Source organism: Oenanthe melanoleuca, chromosome 21 (genome assembly GCF_029582105.1).
Source record: "Oenanthe melanoleuca isolate GR-GAL-2019-014 chromosome 21, OMel1.0, whole genome shotgun sequence".
Taxonomy (NCBI): Eukaryota; Metazoa; Chordata; class Aves; order Passeriformes; family Muscicapidae; genus Oenanthe; species Oenanthe melanoleuca.
In genome coordinates this window covers 1,565,042-1,578,241 of record NC_079354.1, presented here as the reverse complement: position 1 = coordinate 1,578,241, position 13,200 = coordinate 1,565,042, and the positions used below count along the sequence as shown (strand labels likewise).

General features: G+C 54.0%; 2 protein-coding genes across 2 annotated transcripts; one reads left to right on the top strand and one right to left on the bottom strand.

Moving 5' to 3' along the window:
- The first annotated feature begins 3,617 nt into the window (after positions 1-3,617).
- On the top strand, positions 3,618-5,661 carry LOC130261778 (chymotrypsin-C-like). The gene is made up of 8 exons (XM_056508317.1): positions 3,618-3,728; positions 3,841-3,932; positions 4,010-4,107; positions 4,192-4,317; positions 4,397-4,533; positions 4,616-4,761; positions 5,343-5,495; positions 5,593-5,661. Exons 1-8 carry the CDS (start codon positions 3,689-3,691, stop codon positions 5,608-5,610), a joined length of 810 nt encoding a protein of 269 aa, XP_056364292.1. The 5' UTR covers positions 3,618-3,688; the 3' UTR covers positions 5,611-5,661.
- Positions 5,662-5,931: 270 nt separating this feature from the next.
- Positions 5,932-12,941, bottom strand: CASP9 (caspase 9). The gene is made up of 10 exons (XM_056508316.1): positions 11,792-12,941; positions 10,768-10,987; positions 10,287-10,367; positions 10,112-10,143; positions 9,418-9,594; positions 8,667-8,756; positions 7,899-8,046; positions 7,375-7,554; positions 7,088-7,197; positions 5,932-6,468 (listed from the first exon to the last, which is right to left on the bottom strand). Exons 1-10 carry the CDS (start codon positions 11,921-11,923, stop codon positions 6,376-6,378), a joined length of 1,263 nt encoding a protein of 420 aa, XP_056364291.1. The 5' UTR covers positions 11,924-12,941; the 3' UTR covers positions 5,932-6,375.
- Between the last annotated feature and the right edge of the window lie 259 nt (positions 12,942-13,200).

The window sequence follows — 13,200 nt, the reverse complement described above, 5'->3', positions numbered from 1 at the left end:
AACAAGGTGAGTGTGGGCAGCTGACTGAACCCCCAGCTGTGGGGTTCCCAGGAGGAGCCAGGGCTGCCCTGGAGGAGAGAGGGGGATTTTCCAGGAAAAAGGCAGCGTGTTGGTGGGAGCAGGTGTGAAGGGGCTGTCCAGGAAATGGGGGTGGGTGCTGCACTGTGAGCTCCTGGGCAGAGCCATCCATCACACATCATCCCATCGTGGCTGCTGGAGCCTAGCTGTGATCCCCACGGGGTGAGGAGGGGGAGAGTGACCAGGGATGGATGGCAGCACCTCAGGCTCGGCACAGGACAATGGACAATGCCTGGTTTAGAAGCCATGGTGCTACTGGACCATTGAGCAGCACTGTCACAGCCCAGAGAGCAGCACTGGCACCTGCACCAGGGCCCAAGAGCACTGGCACAAGCCCTGGCACTTGTGAGCCCTGGCACTTGGGGACTCTCCAGGGACCCCCTGGTACCTGGAAGCCTGACCAAAGTTTCAGCAGGTGAAGAGGGATGCAGGGTGGGAAATGGTTTGGATGGACAGGAAATGTACTGTGTCAAAGCATCTCTAGGGATCACCCCAAAGGCAGTTAAAGGCCTGCCAGTCAGATGATGTGTGGAGGTGGCCACTCTGCACAGCAGGGTGGGGCCAGGTGCTTGGGACACAGGCATGGGATTGGCAGCAGGATCTGCTGCCTGGGATGGAGAGCTCCAGGCTGTCCATGGGAAGCTGGGCAATGTGGGGTGCCCCTGTCCCCTCTGCCTGTACCCACATGTGCCAAGGGGATGGCTGTTGGGGCTGGGAGTGCAGGACCTGTTGTCTGTGAGTTGTGTCCCATTCTCACAGGGGGTTTGGTGGATGGAGGAGCCCCAGACCAAGCTCCAGAGTGCCACAGCCCCTGTGCTGGGGCATCCCTGCCCCACCCAGCCAGGCATGGGCACCCCCCACAGTGTGTGTCACCCCAATAAACAGTGTCCCCCTGCCCAGGAAGTGGTGCAGAGCTGTGATCCCTCTGGGTGAAGAACCTTTCTCGAACATCCAGTCTCTCCTTGGACAGAGCTGCAGCCATCCCCTCAGGTCCTGTCCCTGGTCACAGAGAGCAGAGATCAGAGCTGCCCCTTGGGAGGAGCTGCAGCCTCCAGTTAGGTCTGACCTCAGCCTCCTCCAGCTGAACAAACCCAGTGACTTCAGCCTCAACTGCTTTTAATCTCTAAGGCTGCAGAGAATTGAAGGAATATTTGTTATACTTACATGTTAATTGTTATTTATTGTTATGTTCTGTTCACACCATTTATAACTGGCACATTAAATCTACAAGTTAACCTAAAGAAGTGTAAGCTTTATTTTTATTAAATGTGTAACATTTTATATACAATCTATAGGATGTGTCCATTATTAAATATTTAACAATACGGGAGAATAAGGGGAAGTTTAAAAGAATGCAGCAAAACTTTGTGAAGTTCATAACTGTTGAAATAGAAGTACTCATCCAATCACTTACATCAAAATTAAACCTTGAAAGTGATCTTTACCCACTCCTGGGAGTGAGAGCTCGGGACACCCAGGGACACATGAACAAACTCTCCTGACACTGAGCAGCACCCTGATGCTGATGGCACTGAGCCACAGGGAAGCATGGCCCTGACACTTGGTACCAGTCCCCATCACAGGCTCCCCTCAGGGACATCCAGCACTGAAACACAAGGAGGGGGAAGAGCAGTGGGGCCCACGGAGCAAACGTGTCTTGGCTTGCAGGGCAGGATGTAGCCAGAAATATGTATTCAATCACCAGCTGTTAAAAACCAGGTGGGACAGTGATCCTTATCTCTGTGGGAGATATCTCCTGTTAATGGGCCATGTGTTCAAACCAGGTGGGACAGTGATCCTTATCTCTATGGGAGATATCTCCTGTTAATGGTCCATGTGTTCAAATCATGTGGGACAGTGTTCTTTATCTCTGTTGGAGATATCTCCTGTTAATGGGCCATGTGTTCAAACCAGGTGGGACAGTGTTCTTTATGTCTATGGGAGATATCTCCTGTTAATGGGCCATCTGTTGAAAACAGGTGGGGTAATGTTCTTTATCTTTCCACAGCCCATCCTCCCTCCAGGAGATATCTCCTGTTAATGGCCATTGAGTCCCAGTGCATGACTGATAAAATTACATCATCCCACTGGGAGATGCTCCACCCAGGGGGAGGAGCCAAGAATTTCCTACCTAGATAAAATCTGAGATTTGAAACACTAAAGCAGCCTTCTTAATTTCAAAATTATAATAATTTGTAGGGAGTTTACATTGTCCATTTCAAGAAAGGCTCCTGCCTTTTTAATTAACACCTGTCTTTCAAACCAAGACTAAACCCAAAATAGCATTCCCCCATTTCTCCCTGACCCCCCCCACTGTCCTCCAGCTCCACCACACACCCCAACACCACCCCTGTGCCACTGCAGTGCTCCTGCTCTGCTCTCACCTCCACCAAGGATGTCCCAGGAAGGGACAAACCACTGCAGTCCATATCATGGAAGAAGGAAGAAGACAAGATGGAGCCATCTGTGCCCAAAATCAAGCACCAACTCCCTGCACCCCCAGCCCATGGGACACCCCAGTCCCAAGGCTCCCTTGAGAGAAGCAGGGAAATAAGGGGAAGAGGGCAGGGTCACCTTTCCCAAAGGAAAACAGGTCCAGGGGAGATAGGATCAGCCCTGGCACCACCTGTACAACCAGGTGCTCTGTACAAAGGTAGCCAACACAGGACAGGGCAACCCAGAATCTTACACCACAGGGGATGGAGAAGGGATCACATGTGCCACAGAGCTCTTGGGAAAAATCCCTGGTCAGAGGCAAGGCCATTCCAGCCACATCCCTGCTCCTGCTGGACCCCCTTGGGGTGCTTGGGTGGCCCTGGCTCCCTCTGGCAAAAGTCCACATGTCCAGGTGCTCTTCTCCGGCCACGTGTGGGCATTGGTCCCCACCACTGCCCTGATACAAAGATACAAAAAAAAACTAAAATAAGCTTCTGCAGCTTCAAACCATGTAGACAACAATCTAAAATGACAACATAAAGCAAAGCAAAACCCCTCAAATCCTCAGGCATGCACTTTGGAGTTGTACATGGCAGAGCCACATGCCCCCAGGCTTTCCCCAGCACAGAAGGTAAGCATCCAAGGTGATGCCACAGCTAAGGCAGCAGCCAGGAACATGCACCCAAACATGCCAAGGATGTGTACACAAGGTGAACAAATACTGAGAGGGACCCAAAGACACCCAGTGATAAGCATTTCAGGAAAGAGAGAACCTTCTCCGTGTAGGATGGAGGGGCTGGGGGCAGGCAGTGTCCTGGGGGAGTCGGTGCTCAGGGCTGGGGGCAGCAGGGCTGGCACCCCACTGGCACCATCATGGCTGGGGGCTGCCCACCAGCTGTGCCCCAGCAGGGACCCTGCCCATTCCCAGAGCAGGGTTGGCTTCCCTGCCGTGTCCCAGCATGGAGCCAGCACATGACAGGCAGATGTGGCCGTTCCCAGGCGGGACCCTGAGTGTGATAAGAGGGGGCCACGAGGCTGAGGAGCCCCTGTGCCCACAGCGTGGGACAGTCCCCACCTGGCAGTGGCAGGAGGGGCCACTCCAAGGTCCCCAGCAGAGTGGACACTATAAGAGGGGTGAGCAGCCCCAGCTGCAGCACCTTTGGTCACCACAACCATGCTGGGAGCCGTCTGCCTCGTCGTGCTGCTGGGCTACGGTGGGTGCAGGGGCCAGGGCAAGGGCTGGGGCAGGGGGACAGGGCTGTGGGGCCTGGCCTGGCCCTGGGCACGGGCACAGGCAGCCTCTGATGTCCCTTTGGTGTCACACAGCCTACGGATGCGGCCAGCCGGCCGTGCCGCCGCAGCTGAGCTCCCGCGTGGTGGGAGGTGTTGATGCCGTAGCCCACAGCTGGCCCTGGCAGGTAAGGGGGCACAGGGACAGGCATGGGGACAGGCATGGGGACATTCCTGCTCTGACCCTGTGCCTCTGCCCCTGCAGATCTCACTGCAGTACACCCGCTCTGGCTCTTGGTACCACACTTGTGGTGGGACCCTCATTGCCCCCCAGTGGGTGCTGACAGCTGCCCACTGCATCAGGTGGGTGTTGGGGTGCTGGGGGGGTGGTCTGTACCAACAGGATGAAATATCTGTGGGGACTAACATCCCCTCTGTCTCTGGCAGCTCTTCCCTGACCTACCGTGTGGTGCTGGGCAAGCAGGACCTGACAGTGGATGATGAGCCTGGCTCTGTGGCTGTGGGTGTGGAGAAGACCATCGTCCATGAGAAATGGAACTCCATCCTTGTCCTGTAGGGAATATGTCCAGGAGTGGGTGTGGGGGGCAACAAAGCTGGGGACCACATCCTCATTGTCCATGTCCCCCTGTAGGAACGACATTGCCCTGGTCAAGCTGGCAGAGGAGGTGCAGGAGAGTGACACCGTCCGTGCTGCCTGCCTGCCTGAGGCTGGCAAGGTCCTGGCCAATGACTACCCCTGCTATGTCACCGGCTGGGGACGCATCAGGAGTAAGCAGAGGGTCCCCGGGAGGGTCCCCAGGGGTCCCTGGGGAGGGGGTGTGCAGAGTGTGAGATATGACTGTCCTTGCAGCCAACGGGCCCCTGGCTGACGCCCTGCAGCAGGCTCTGCTGCCTGTGGTGGACTACGAGACCTGCTCCAAGTGGGACTGGTGGGGCAGCATGGTGCGCACCACCATGGTGTGCGCCGGCGGCGACGGCGTCGTCTCGGGATGCAACGTGAGTGTGGGCACTGCTGGGTGGAACCTGCCCCAGCCAGAGCAGGAGTGACAGCAGTGCTGGAGCAGTGCAGGGCCACAGGTGCCATGGGAAGCACACGAGGGGTTGGAATAAATCAGCCAAAACTCCATTTTCTACATGCAGATAGTTAATTCTTTATTCATAAAGCTCATATTTGTAGAAATATCAGAAGGCACTGTGTAAAACCTAATTGATCAGTAATACAGTAAACTCAGTTCATTGATGGGTAAGAGCTATGGTATATGTCCATCGGATTTTCTCTCTAGATATATTTATATTTTTCCTTTGTGGGTTCTCATGGGACAAATCTGATTGTTTACACAGGTGTGTTTGTTTTTCACCCTCAGAATATACTGTGTTAAACAAACTTCTCGTTCTCAAAATAGCTTCACATAGGAACTTGCAAATGCCTTGTTAGCAGCACTTAGAAGAAATGACAGGCCAGCTTTGGCAATTTTAGCACAGAGATTCTTTCATAATCCTTGTACCTGTCCGTGACAGTGGCGGGTGCTGTGTGGGATGTGAGGTGTGCTGGTGGCCCACACTGTGTCTGCCCACAGGGTGATTCTGGCGGCCCCCTGAACTGCCAGCGTGAGGATGGCATCTGGGAGGTGGAGGGCATCGTCAGCTTCGGCTCCGGCCTGAAGTGCAACATGGTCAAAAAGCCGACAGTGTTCACCCGCGTGTCCGCCTACATCGACTGGATCAACGAGGTGGGTGCCCCTTCCTCTGCTCCCCTGCAGGGGCTTGGCCACACTGCCAGCTGCCAGCAGTCTCACCACGAGCCTCCCCGTGTCTTCTCTTTGGCAGAAAATCAGCACCAACTAAGGACACAGCATGGAGCACAAATACTGAGTGTAATAAAGGAAATAGTACTGAGCTCGTCTCATGTGGTTCTTTCTAGGGGATGTGGTGGAGCAGAATTAGGGGGCTGTAAGAATTTAAAAAAAAAGAATAAAAACTTTTAGTCACAAACAGGTGTGTTTGTTAGTGTTTCATCACAGCTGTTTTCATCACAGAGAATATCTCCCAGAGAGATATGGATCACAGAGCAGTGCAGACATGAGTGAAGGTTCCTACTCCTCCCACTTCAGAGGAGCCTTTAGGAGGTGTTGAAATGGCAATGAGGAGATGGAACAACCAAGGGAATACAGCTAAAGATTTGCTCTTTAATTGCATTTATTAGAAACATGAACTGAAAAACTCATCCCATTTCACTTGAACATCAGACCCCGGTCCCCTCAATCAGTTACCCGGGCAGCACAGGACACAAACATCATGATCAGCAAAGAAAAACACTGAGGCTGAGCATGGCAGTGTCAGGACAAGCCAGAAGTGCTTTCCTCTGGCTCTGTTCTCCAGCAAAGGGATTTCCTGCTCCATCCACAACACTTCCCACTGGCACAGCACAATCTCCATCTCATCTCCACTCCACAGCAAAGCCAGCGCTGGCAGATCACATTTCCCCAGACAAACATCTGGACACACAGGCAAAACCCACAGGGAGCACTGACACCAAGTCATGCTGGGCACAGGTTTCATTCAGCCACAGGAAGAATCTCCAGTGCTTGGCAGGGGGCTTGGAGCCACGTGTCAGTCGCACGTGAAGAAGAATTTTTTACGGAGGAAATTGAAACATCCCGGGATCTGCTTGTACCTCCCCTTGGCAGAGACAGCGTGTGCCACCTGGGAACACAAGAGAGGCTGAGGAATGAGATGCTCTCCCCATCCCTTGAAATCAATGGCTGCCAGGCCAAAGAATCACCACAACAACCAGAAAACAACAACAAGGTGATTCTGTAAGTTCCTCTCTCCCTCCACATTGGACTTTTCTCCTACCCATAGAGAACAGAAAAATTATCTGGGGCACCTACATTTGTATGCAGCTTTGGCAATATTGAGTCAACAAGTCTCACAAAGGAAGATGTTGATCAGCCAGACTCATTCCATATCCCTGTGCATTGTGCTCCTCCATCCCCAGGACAAGCTTACAGGAGCACCCAAATCCCACCAGCTTGGATAGGACAAGCCATGACATTTTTTAGCAATTTCTTCAGGAAGATTAAGGAAATCCTCTATTGCCATGATTATTTCTCACTGGAGAAACCTCCAGTGATTTTTGGAAGATGAAGGCCAGACACTTTCTTTGTAATTAAACCTCCCTGCAGTCCTCCAATTAGCCCATCCCTAAACTCAACACTCAATATCCTCACCCTATTTTTGAGTGTAGGCCTCCATGCCCCAACTGATCACACCCCTGACTATTTCCTTCATCAACAAAAAGAAGAACAAAAAGGACATTTACCCTCACTAACATGGTGAGCAGGTCTTCTGAATGGGCATATTGCTTCAGCACACTGTCCAGCATTTCCACATACCATGAGCCACTCGACTTCTCCCTCCAGGAGACAAAACCTTCAGAGAAAGAAGGAGAATGTTATGCCAGAACCCACCTGCTGTCCTCATCCCAACAAGTTCCTGCTGCTCCACAGAGCTGGGTTGTCCTGAATTTCCCCCATCTTTGGCCATGAAGCTCTGACTGTTTTGTTAATTCCCTCATGCTCAGAAAAGGATTTGCACAGGCTGTTTCACCTGGAAAAGTTGAGTAGGAAACCAAGATGTCACTGGGTGTGGGCAAACTGGCAATGGCATCGGGCTCATCCCCGTTATCCGATGGAACCCGAAACGGGGTCGCATCTGATTCCAAAGAACCCCCAGGAGCTTCATCTTCAGGTGAGTCACAATCCACTACAAAGCCTTGATCTCTTTGTTCTGAAAAAAAGCAGCAACAAGACAGCTCCTGACATTCATCCCACCCAAGAGATTCCCAGTTGTGAATCATCTGAGGTTAAGAAAAGATGGACAAAGAAAAGGACAAAGGTCCTAGAACAAAACAAGGCTTTTTGGCTGTTGGGCTGCACAGGTTGAGTCAAAGTCATTGCTGGTTTATACAAAATTCCTCACTGTGTGTGAAGAGCTGGAGCAGCCTCTCAGCACATGATGAGAGGAGCTGGTGTGAGAAGACAGCTGAAGAGAGGGGCAGTTGATGAACAGAAAGGGAGCCAAAGCCACAGCCTGACCACATCTCTGCTACCAGAGCCAACACAAAGATTCACCTCCACCACAGGCCTGGATGAAGAACAGTTTGGGTTTTCCTCTCAAACTCGGGCAATTGGACCCATTGAAATAGTTCACAATCTTTTCTATGGGAATGGGTTTTCCATCCGTTCCGTAAACGCCTCCAGGAAACTGAATATGGCTCGTCTGCAAGAGGAAAATGCAGGAGCTAGTGACATGGAAGGCAAGGCCACCTCTGAGGGAGCCCATTTCCCATCAGGTGCTTCATGGCATAAAGGTACCAGAAAAAATCCTGGGGTTTGCGGGAATCCCTGTTGCCAAGTCAGGGTGAGAGGACATCCAGGAGACATTGGAAATGCACTAAAACACAGTAATTCAACTTCAATTATCCAACTTGTATCCTACAGCAAAGGAGGTCTTCATCCTCTGGTACAACTGGCACATCCCATGCACCATTTCCCTAAGAATGCCTCTCCTCATCCTTCAAGAACTATCTTGGAATAAACAGGCTTTATTGCTAATAGCATCTCCCTGTCAGAGCTGGAGAACAGGAAGGAATTCAAAATTATTAGCCCCAACTTCCAAAATGGAAAACACTTGTCCACTGGCAGCACTGGATCAGACCACACCAGAGAAGCTCCTGTTTTCTTTAACCCAGAATAAGGGTGTAACTCTTTGAAATGTACTGTGATGGCAGAACAAAGTTTTGACAGACCACTTCCCTCTCACCCTGTGTGAGACCACAGGACAGGGAATTAACCCTCTCCCTCACCTAAGGAACAAAGGGAGAGATGGGACAAACCCACCTGGCAGCCGTGGGAAAGGATGACCACAATGCAGCAGTCCAAGGCACTGTGGTCCTGCCGTGACAGCTTCAGCAGCTCCAACACCATTTCCTGTGTGGAAAACATCACAGTGAGAACAAAATCTCAGCCACAGGTTACTGCCAGGCTCTGTTCTAATTGCACTGCCATGGATCCAGTCAATCTCTGCCACAGGACAACATGATCCCCCAGTATAGCTGGCAAAAGCCATTGACAGAGAGTATTTCTGCATCTCTGCCCTTATTTAACACTGGCTGCTTTAATCACACAGATTTCTCACCTCTCTTCACTCTTTACAACACAGCACCACAAACCAAAGCACATTTCCACATGATTTATCTCATTAAATCCTCTGCTTCTGATTGGGAGCCGGTGGGTGAGCAGAGAACCATATTTTACTTTCAGTTGATCAAGTTCCCCCCAGCACTTCCAGTAACAGCCAAGGATGGCACAGACAGACATAACACAGCTGTCTGAGCTGTCCCAAAAACACAGCCTCACCAAATCCCTACAAATCACAACCAGGATTCAACATTCATGCAGAGATAAAAATATACAAGGTCCTCTCTCCTTCTGCAACTGCAGCACAACAATAAAGCAAGAGGATGCAAGTGGCTCTTTGTGGGAGGTTTTTGGTGTGCTGCCAGCACGAGACACATCCCCTAAAGCACTCCCATCACTTCCAGGGGCTCATCTGCCATCCCTCATGTCAGCAGGACACACCCAGCCTCACCTGAGCCTGCAGATCCCGCTGGGTCAGGACGGTGAAGTGCAAGGCCTTGAAGCGCCTCTCCAGCTTCTCACAGTCAAGGTCAGAGCCCTCTCGGGTGGACAGCCCCGAGTCTCTGGAGAAGTTGACATTATTGAGGATCAGGCAGTGTCCACAGGGATCTGCTTTCATCTCATACTCCTGGCAGGGACAAGTCACAATTAAACTCCCTCTTATTCCAAGTGCTTGCTGGCTAATCCAGCAGGATACAGTGCCAGTCCTTAAAGTTCATTTCACAGCTTTTTCATTTCTCCAGTCCTAGGGATGGGTAGGAGCACCCATTCTCCACACACATCTCATCAGCAGCCAGGAGCAAGAAACAACCCACTAAACTAGGGAAAACCTTTGGAATACCAGCTGCTGTTTTTCTGTAGCATGTTCAACAGCAAGTTGAAATTTCTGGGGAATTCCTCTAGGCATCACCATCAAACCTCACCAAAAGAAGCCAAGAATTTGTGTTATTGCTGTGGTAATATTAAGGAGGATCTGGCTAATGACTGACCCACTCTGGGACCATCAGCCCTGTTACAGCCACAGAGCAATTGCTCAGGTAAGACAAAGTAAGAACCAGCTCCTCCAGAAATATTTTCTGGAGTCACCCATGAGGCACAGAGCTCTTGCCCAGTAGGGAACATTTTCAGCCTTCTCAAATACTAACTTGGTCACGGCTCCTCTTGTCAACAGCTGAACCTACAACAAAAAACAGACATAGGATTCAGTTCACCACACTGCTTGAGTTCATGTCTTGCCCAACACAAATTAATTTCCCCTTTCCTCTATACTGCAAATGAGCCTTTGGCATGCTGTGGCTCTAGGAGTGGAATGTGGCTTACCCCGAGTTGGCACAGGAGGTATTCGAGGTTTTTCACTCTCAGCTTGGACTGGGATAGACAAACGTTCATGAGGGGTCACATCTGTAATGACATGGGACAAAAATACAGAGGATGAGTCCAAGCCCAAAAGGTTCCACTGCTGAAAAGGACATACAGGCTGCCCTGAGAAGCTGTGGAGCCCCATCCCTGGCAGTGTTCAAGTCCAAGTTGGACAGGGCTTGGAGCAACCTGGGATAGTGGAAGGTGTCCCTGCCCATGGCTGGGGATGGAATGAGATGAGCTTTATGGTCCCTTCCAACCCAAACCATTCTGGGATCCTCCCAACAGTCCCCTCCACCAGGATAATAAAAAAAATCATTATTTTTTGCCCACAGCAAGAGGGATCCCAGCTGTCACCCCCAGTGCTGCTGTTTGCCAAAAACACACCACACTCTCAACACCACACCCCAACACCACACCCACACCACTCCCCAGCACTGACTTTTCCGCTGTTTTTCCTCCCGCAGCTCCAGCTCCACGGGCTGCAGGTCTGGCAGCTGCGGTGGCACCGGCCGGGACTGGCACTCCTGGGTCAGCATCTCGGCCAGGCTGCCCTGCCCAGTGTCCCTGAGGATGGACAGGAAGGCAGGGAAAGCCTGCTTCCCTCGAGTCTCCAGGTCGATGATCAGCTGCCGGGCCTGCTCCCCTCGGCTGCCAGCGCTCTGCAGAGGAGAAAAACCCACAACGGGTGTTCATGCAGTGCCTGGGCAGCCCTTCAACCACTCTGAGCAGGGCAGTGTGGGATCCACACCCAGGCCATGGACATGGTGAAAACAACAGCAAAACCCAGAGACCCCCAGCAACCACCCTCCTCCAACAACAATGGTCACCACTGGGACAGCCAGCCCAATAGAGAGTCTAGAGGCAAAGGGGGAGAGGGAGCACCCCAAGCCTGGCCCCTGGGGACAGACAGACATCCCTGGGCTGTCACCAGTGTGCAAGATGGGGTAAAAACACCCCCAAGCCCGTAGCACCCCCAAGCACCTGTAACAAAAACACCTTAAGGGTGTCATCAGATTGAGATGGGGACACAAAGAAAAACCTCTACACCTGGCATTGCCTGGGGCTGGGGACAAGAAGGGACAAGTGTGGGGGGGTTCTCAAACAGGGGGGGTTCCCTGGCCAGAGTGAGGGCACCTGGAGTCTCCCTTGGACTTGAGAGGACACAAGACAATCCCTCCCATGTCTGGCACTAGAGTGAGGGGGTTTGGGGGCCACCCCACAGATCTGTCACAGGGCCCAGGGGACATGGGTTCCCTCTCCGGGCCCAAGGGGACATGGGTGAGGAGACATGGGGGCCACCCTTCAGTGCTGCCACCAGGGCTCGAGTGACACAGCACCCTCCCTTGGGGCTGTCCCTGGGTTCAGGGCATGCAGGAGCTGCCCCGCCGTGCCCGGCCCCGGCTCTCAGGGAGCACGGACCCTCTCCGGGCCGCCCCGTGTCCCGTGTCCCGCTCCCGGCCCACCTGCAGCTCCTCCAGCATGGGCCGGGTGAAGAGGCCGCGCTGCTCCAGCGGCTCCCAGAGCGGCTCCACCCGCAGCGCCGCAACCAGCCGGGCCCGGCCGCGCCGCAGCGCCCGCCGCTGCTGCTCCTCCATGGCCCCGAGCCCGGGCTGCCGCAACGATCGGTGCCCCGGCACCGCCGCTGAATGCTCGGAGCCCGGACTGCCGAGCCGATCAATGCCCCGGCACCGCCGCTGAATGCCCGGGACCGTCAATGAGCCCCGGCACCGCCGCTCAGTGCCCGGAGCCCTGGGCAGCGGAGCCAACGCTGAGCCCCGGGACCGCTGCTCAATGCCCGGAACCGCCGCCGGTCCGTTATTGGAATCGCCGCTCAATGCCCGGAGCCGCCGCTCAGCCCCGGAACCGCTGGTCCCTTTCCGGAGCCGCCGCTCAAACCCCGGAGCCGCCGCTGTCCCGGGACAGCCGCCGGTCCCTTTCCAGAACCGCCGCTCAAACCCCGGAGCCGCTGCTCTGCCTCGGACCCGCCGCCAGTCCCTTATTGGAATCTCCGCTCAATGCCCGGACCTGCCGCCGCTCAGCCCCGGAGCCGCCGCCGGTCCCTCCACGGAGCCATCGCTCAATGCCCGGAGCCGCCGCCGGTCCCTTATTGGAATCACCGCTCAATGGTCGGAGCCGCCGCTTAGTCCCGGAGCCGCCGCCGGTCCCTTATTGGAATCTCCGCTCAATGGTCGGAGCCGCCCCCGGTCCCTTCCCGGAGCCGCCGCTCAGCCCCGGAGCCGCCGCCGGTCCCTTCCCGGAGCCGCCGCTCAGCCCCGGAACCGCCGCCGGTCCCTTCCCGGAGCCGCCGCTCAGCCCCGGAGCCGCCGCCCGCTGCCCGGAAGCGCCGCCGCCTCCGAGTCCCAGAATCACACCGGGAGTCAGACTGGAAGAGCCCTGGTGTGGTCCAGAGCGATCATCCCAGAGAAAACGAAACAGAACTCCGTCCTTTTGTGTTTTGGTGTTTTGTTGGGGTTTTTTAAAAATATCTCCAGGGATGGACACTCCACCCCTTATCTAGGTCACCCGCACAGTAATGTTCTTCCTCATGTTGAGATAAACTTCCTGTGCATCAGTTCCTGCTCGTTGCTCTTGTGCCACTGCTGAGCCCTCCCCTTCCTGCAGACAGGGAGGGACAGGGCCCCTCTCAGCTGTGTCTCCTCTCGAGGCTGAGCAGCCCTTCAGCCTCTCCTCAGCGAGGGAGATGCTCCAGGCACTTCCTCGCATTCGCTGGTGAGCCCAGGGCTGGACACAGAGGGGCAGGGTCACTGCCTGACCTGCTGCCAGTGCTCCTCCCAGTGCACCCCAGAGCCTCCTGACCCCCAGGACATCCTGCTGGTTCAAGGACAGCTCACTGAGCATGGGACCACAGGGA

What these genes read in the sequence shown, in the direction of transcription:
- LOC130261778 (XM_056508317.1), top strand. Translation starts at nt 3,689, where the DNA reads ATGCTGGGAGCCGTCTGCCTCGTCGTGCTGCTGGGCTACG. An exon ending in CGTCGTGCTGCTGGGCTACG is followed by an intron (nt 3,729 to 3,840) that starts GTGGGTGCAGGG and finishes GGTGTCACACAG; the next exon opens with CCTACGGATGCGGCCAGCCG. An exon ending in ACAGCTGCCCACTGCATCAG is followed by an intron (nt 4,108 to 4,191) that starts GTGGGTGTTGGG and finishes TGTCTCTGGCAG; the next exon opens with CTCTTCCCTGACCTACCGTG.
- CASP9 (XM_056508316.1), bottom strand. Translation starts at nt 11,923, where the DNA reads ATGGAGGAGCAGCAGCGGCGGGCGCTGCGGCGCGGCCGGGCCCGGCTG. An exon ending in ACAAGAGGAGCCGTGACCAA is followed by an intron (nt 9,595 to 10,111) that starts GTTAGTATTTGA and finishes TGTCCCTGCCAG; the next exon opens with GAGTATGAGATGAAAGCAGA. An exon ending in AGCGGGATCTGCAGGCTCAG is followed by an intron (nt 8,757 to 9,417) that starts GTGAGGCTGGGT and finishes TTTTCCACACAG; the next exon opens with GAAATGGTGTTGGAGCTGCT.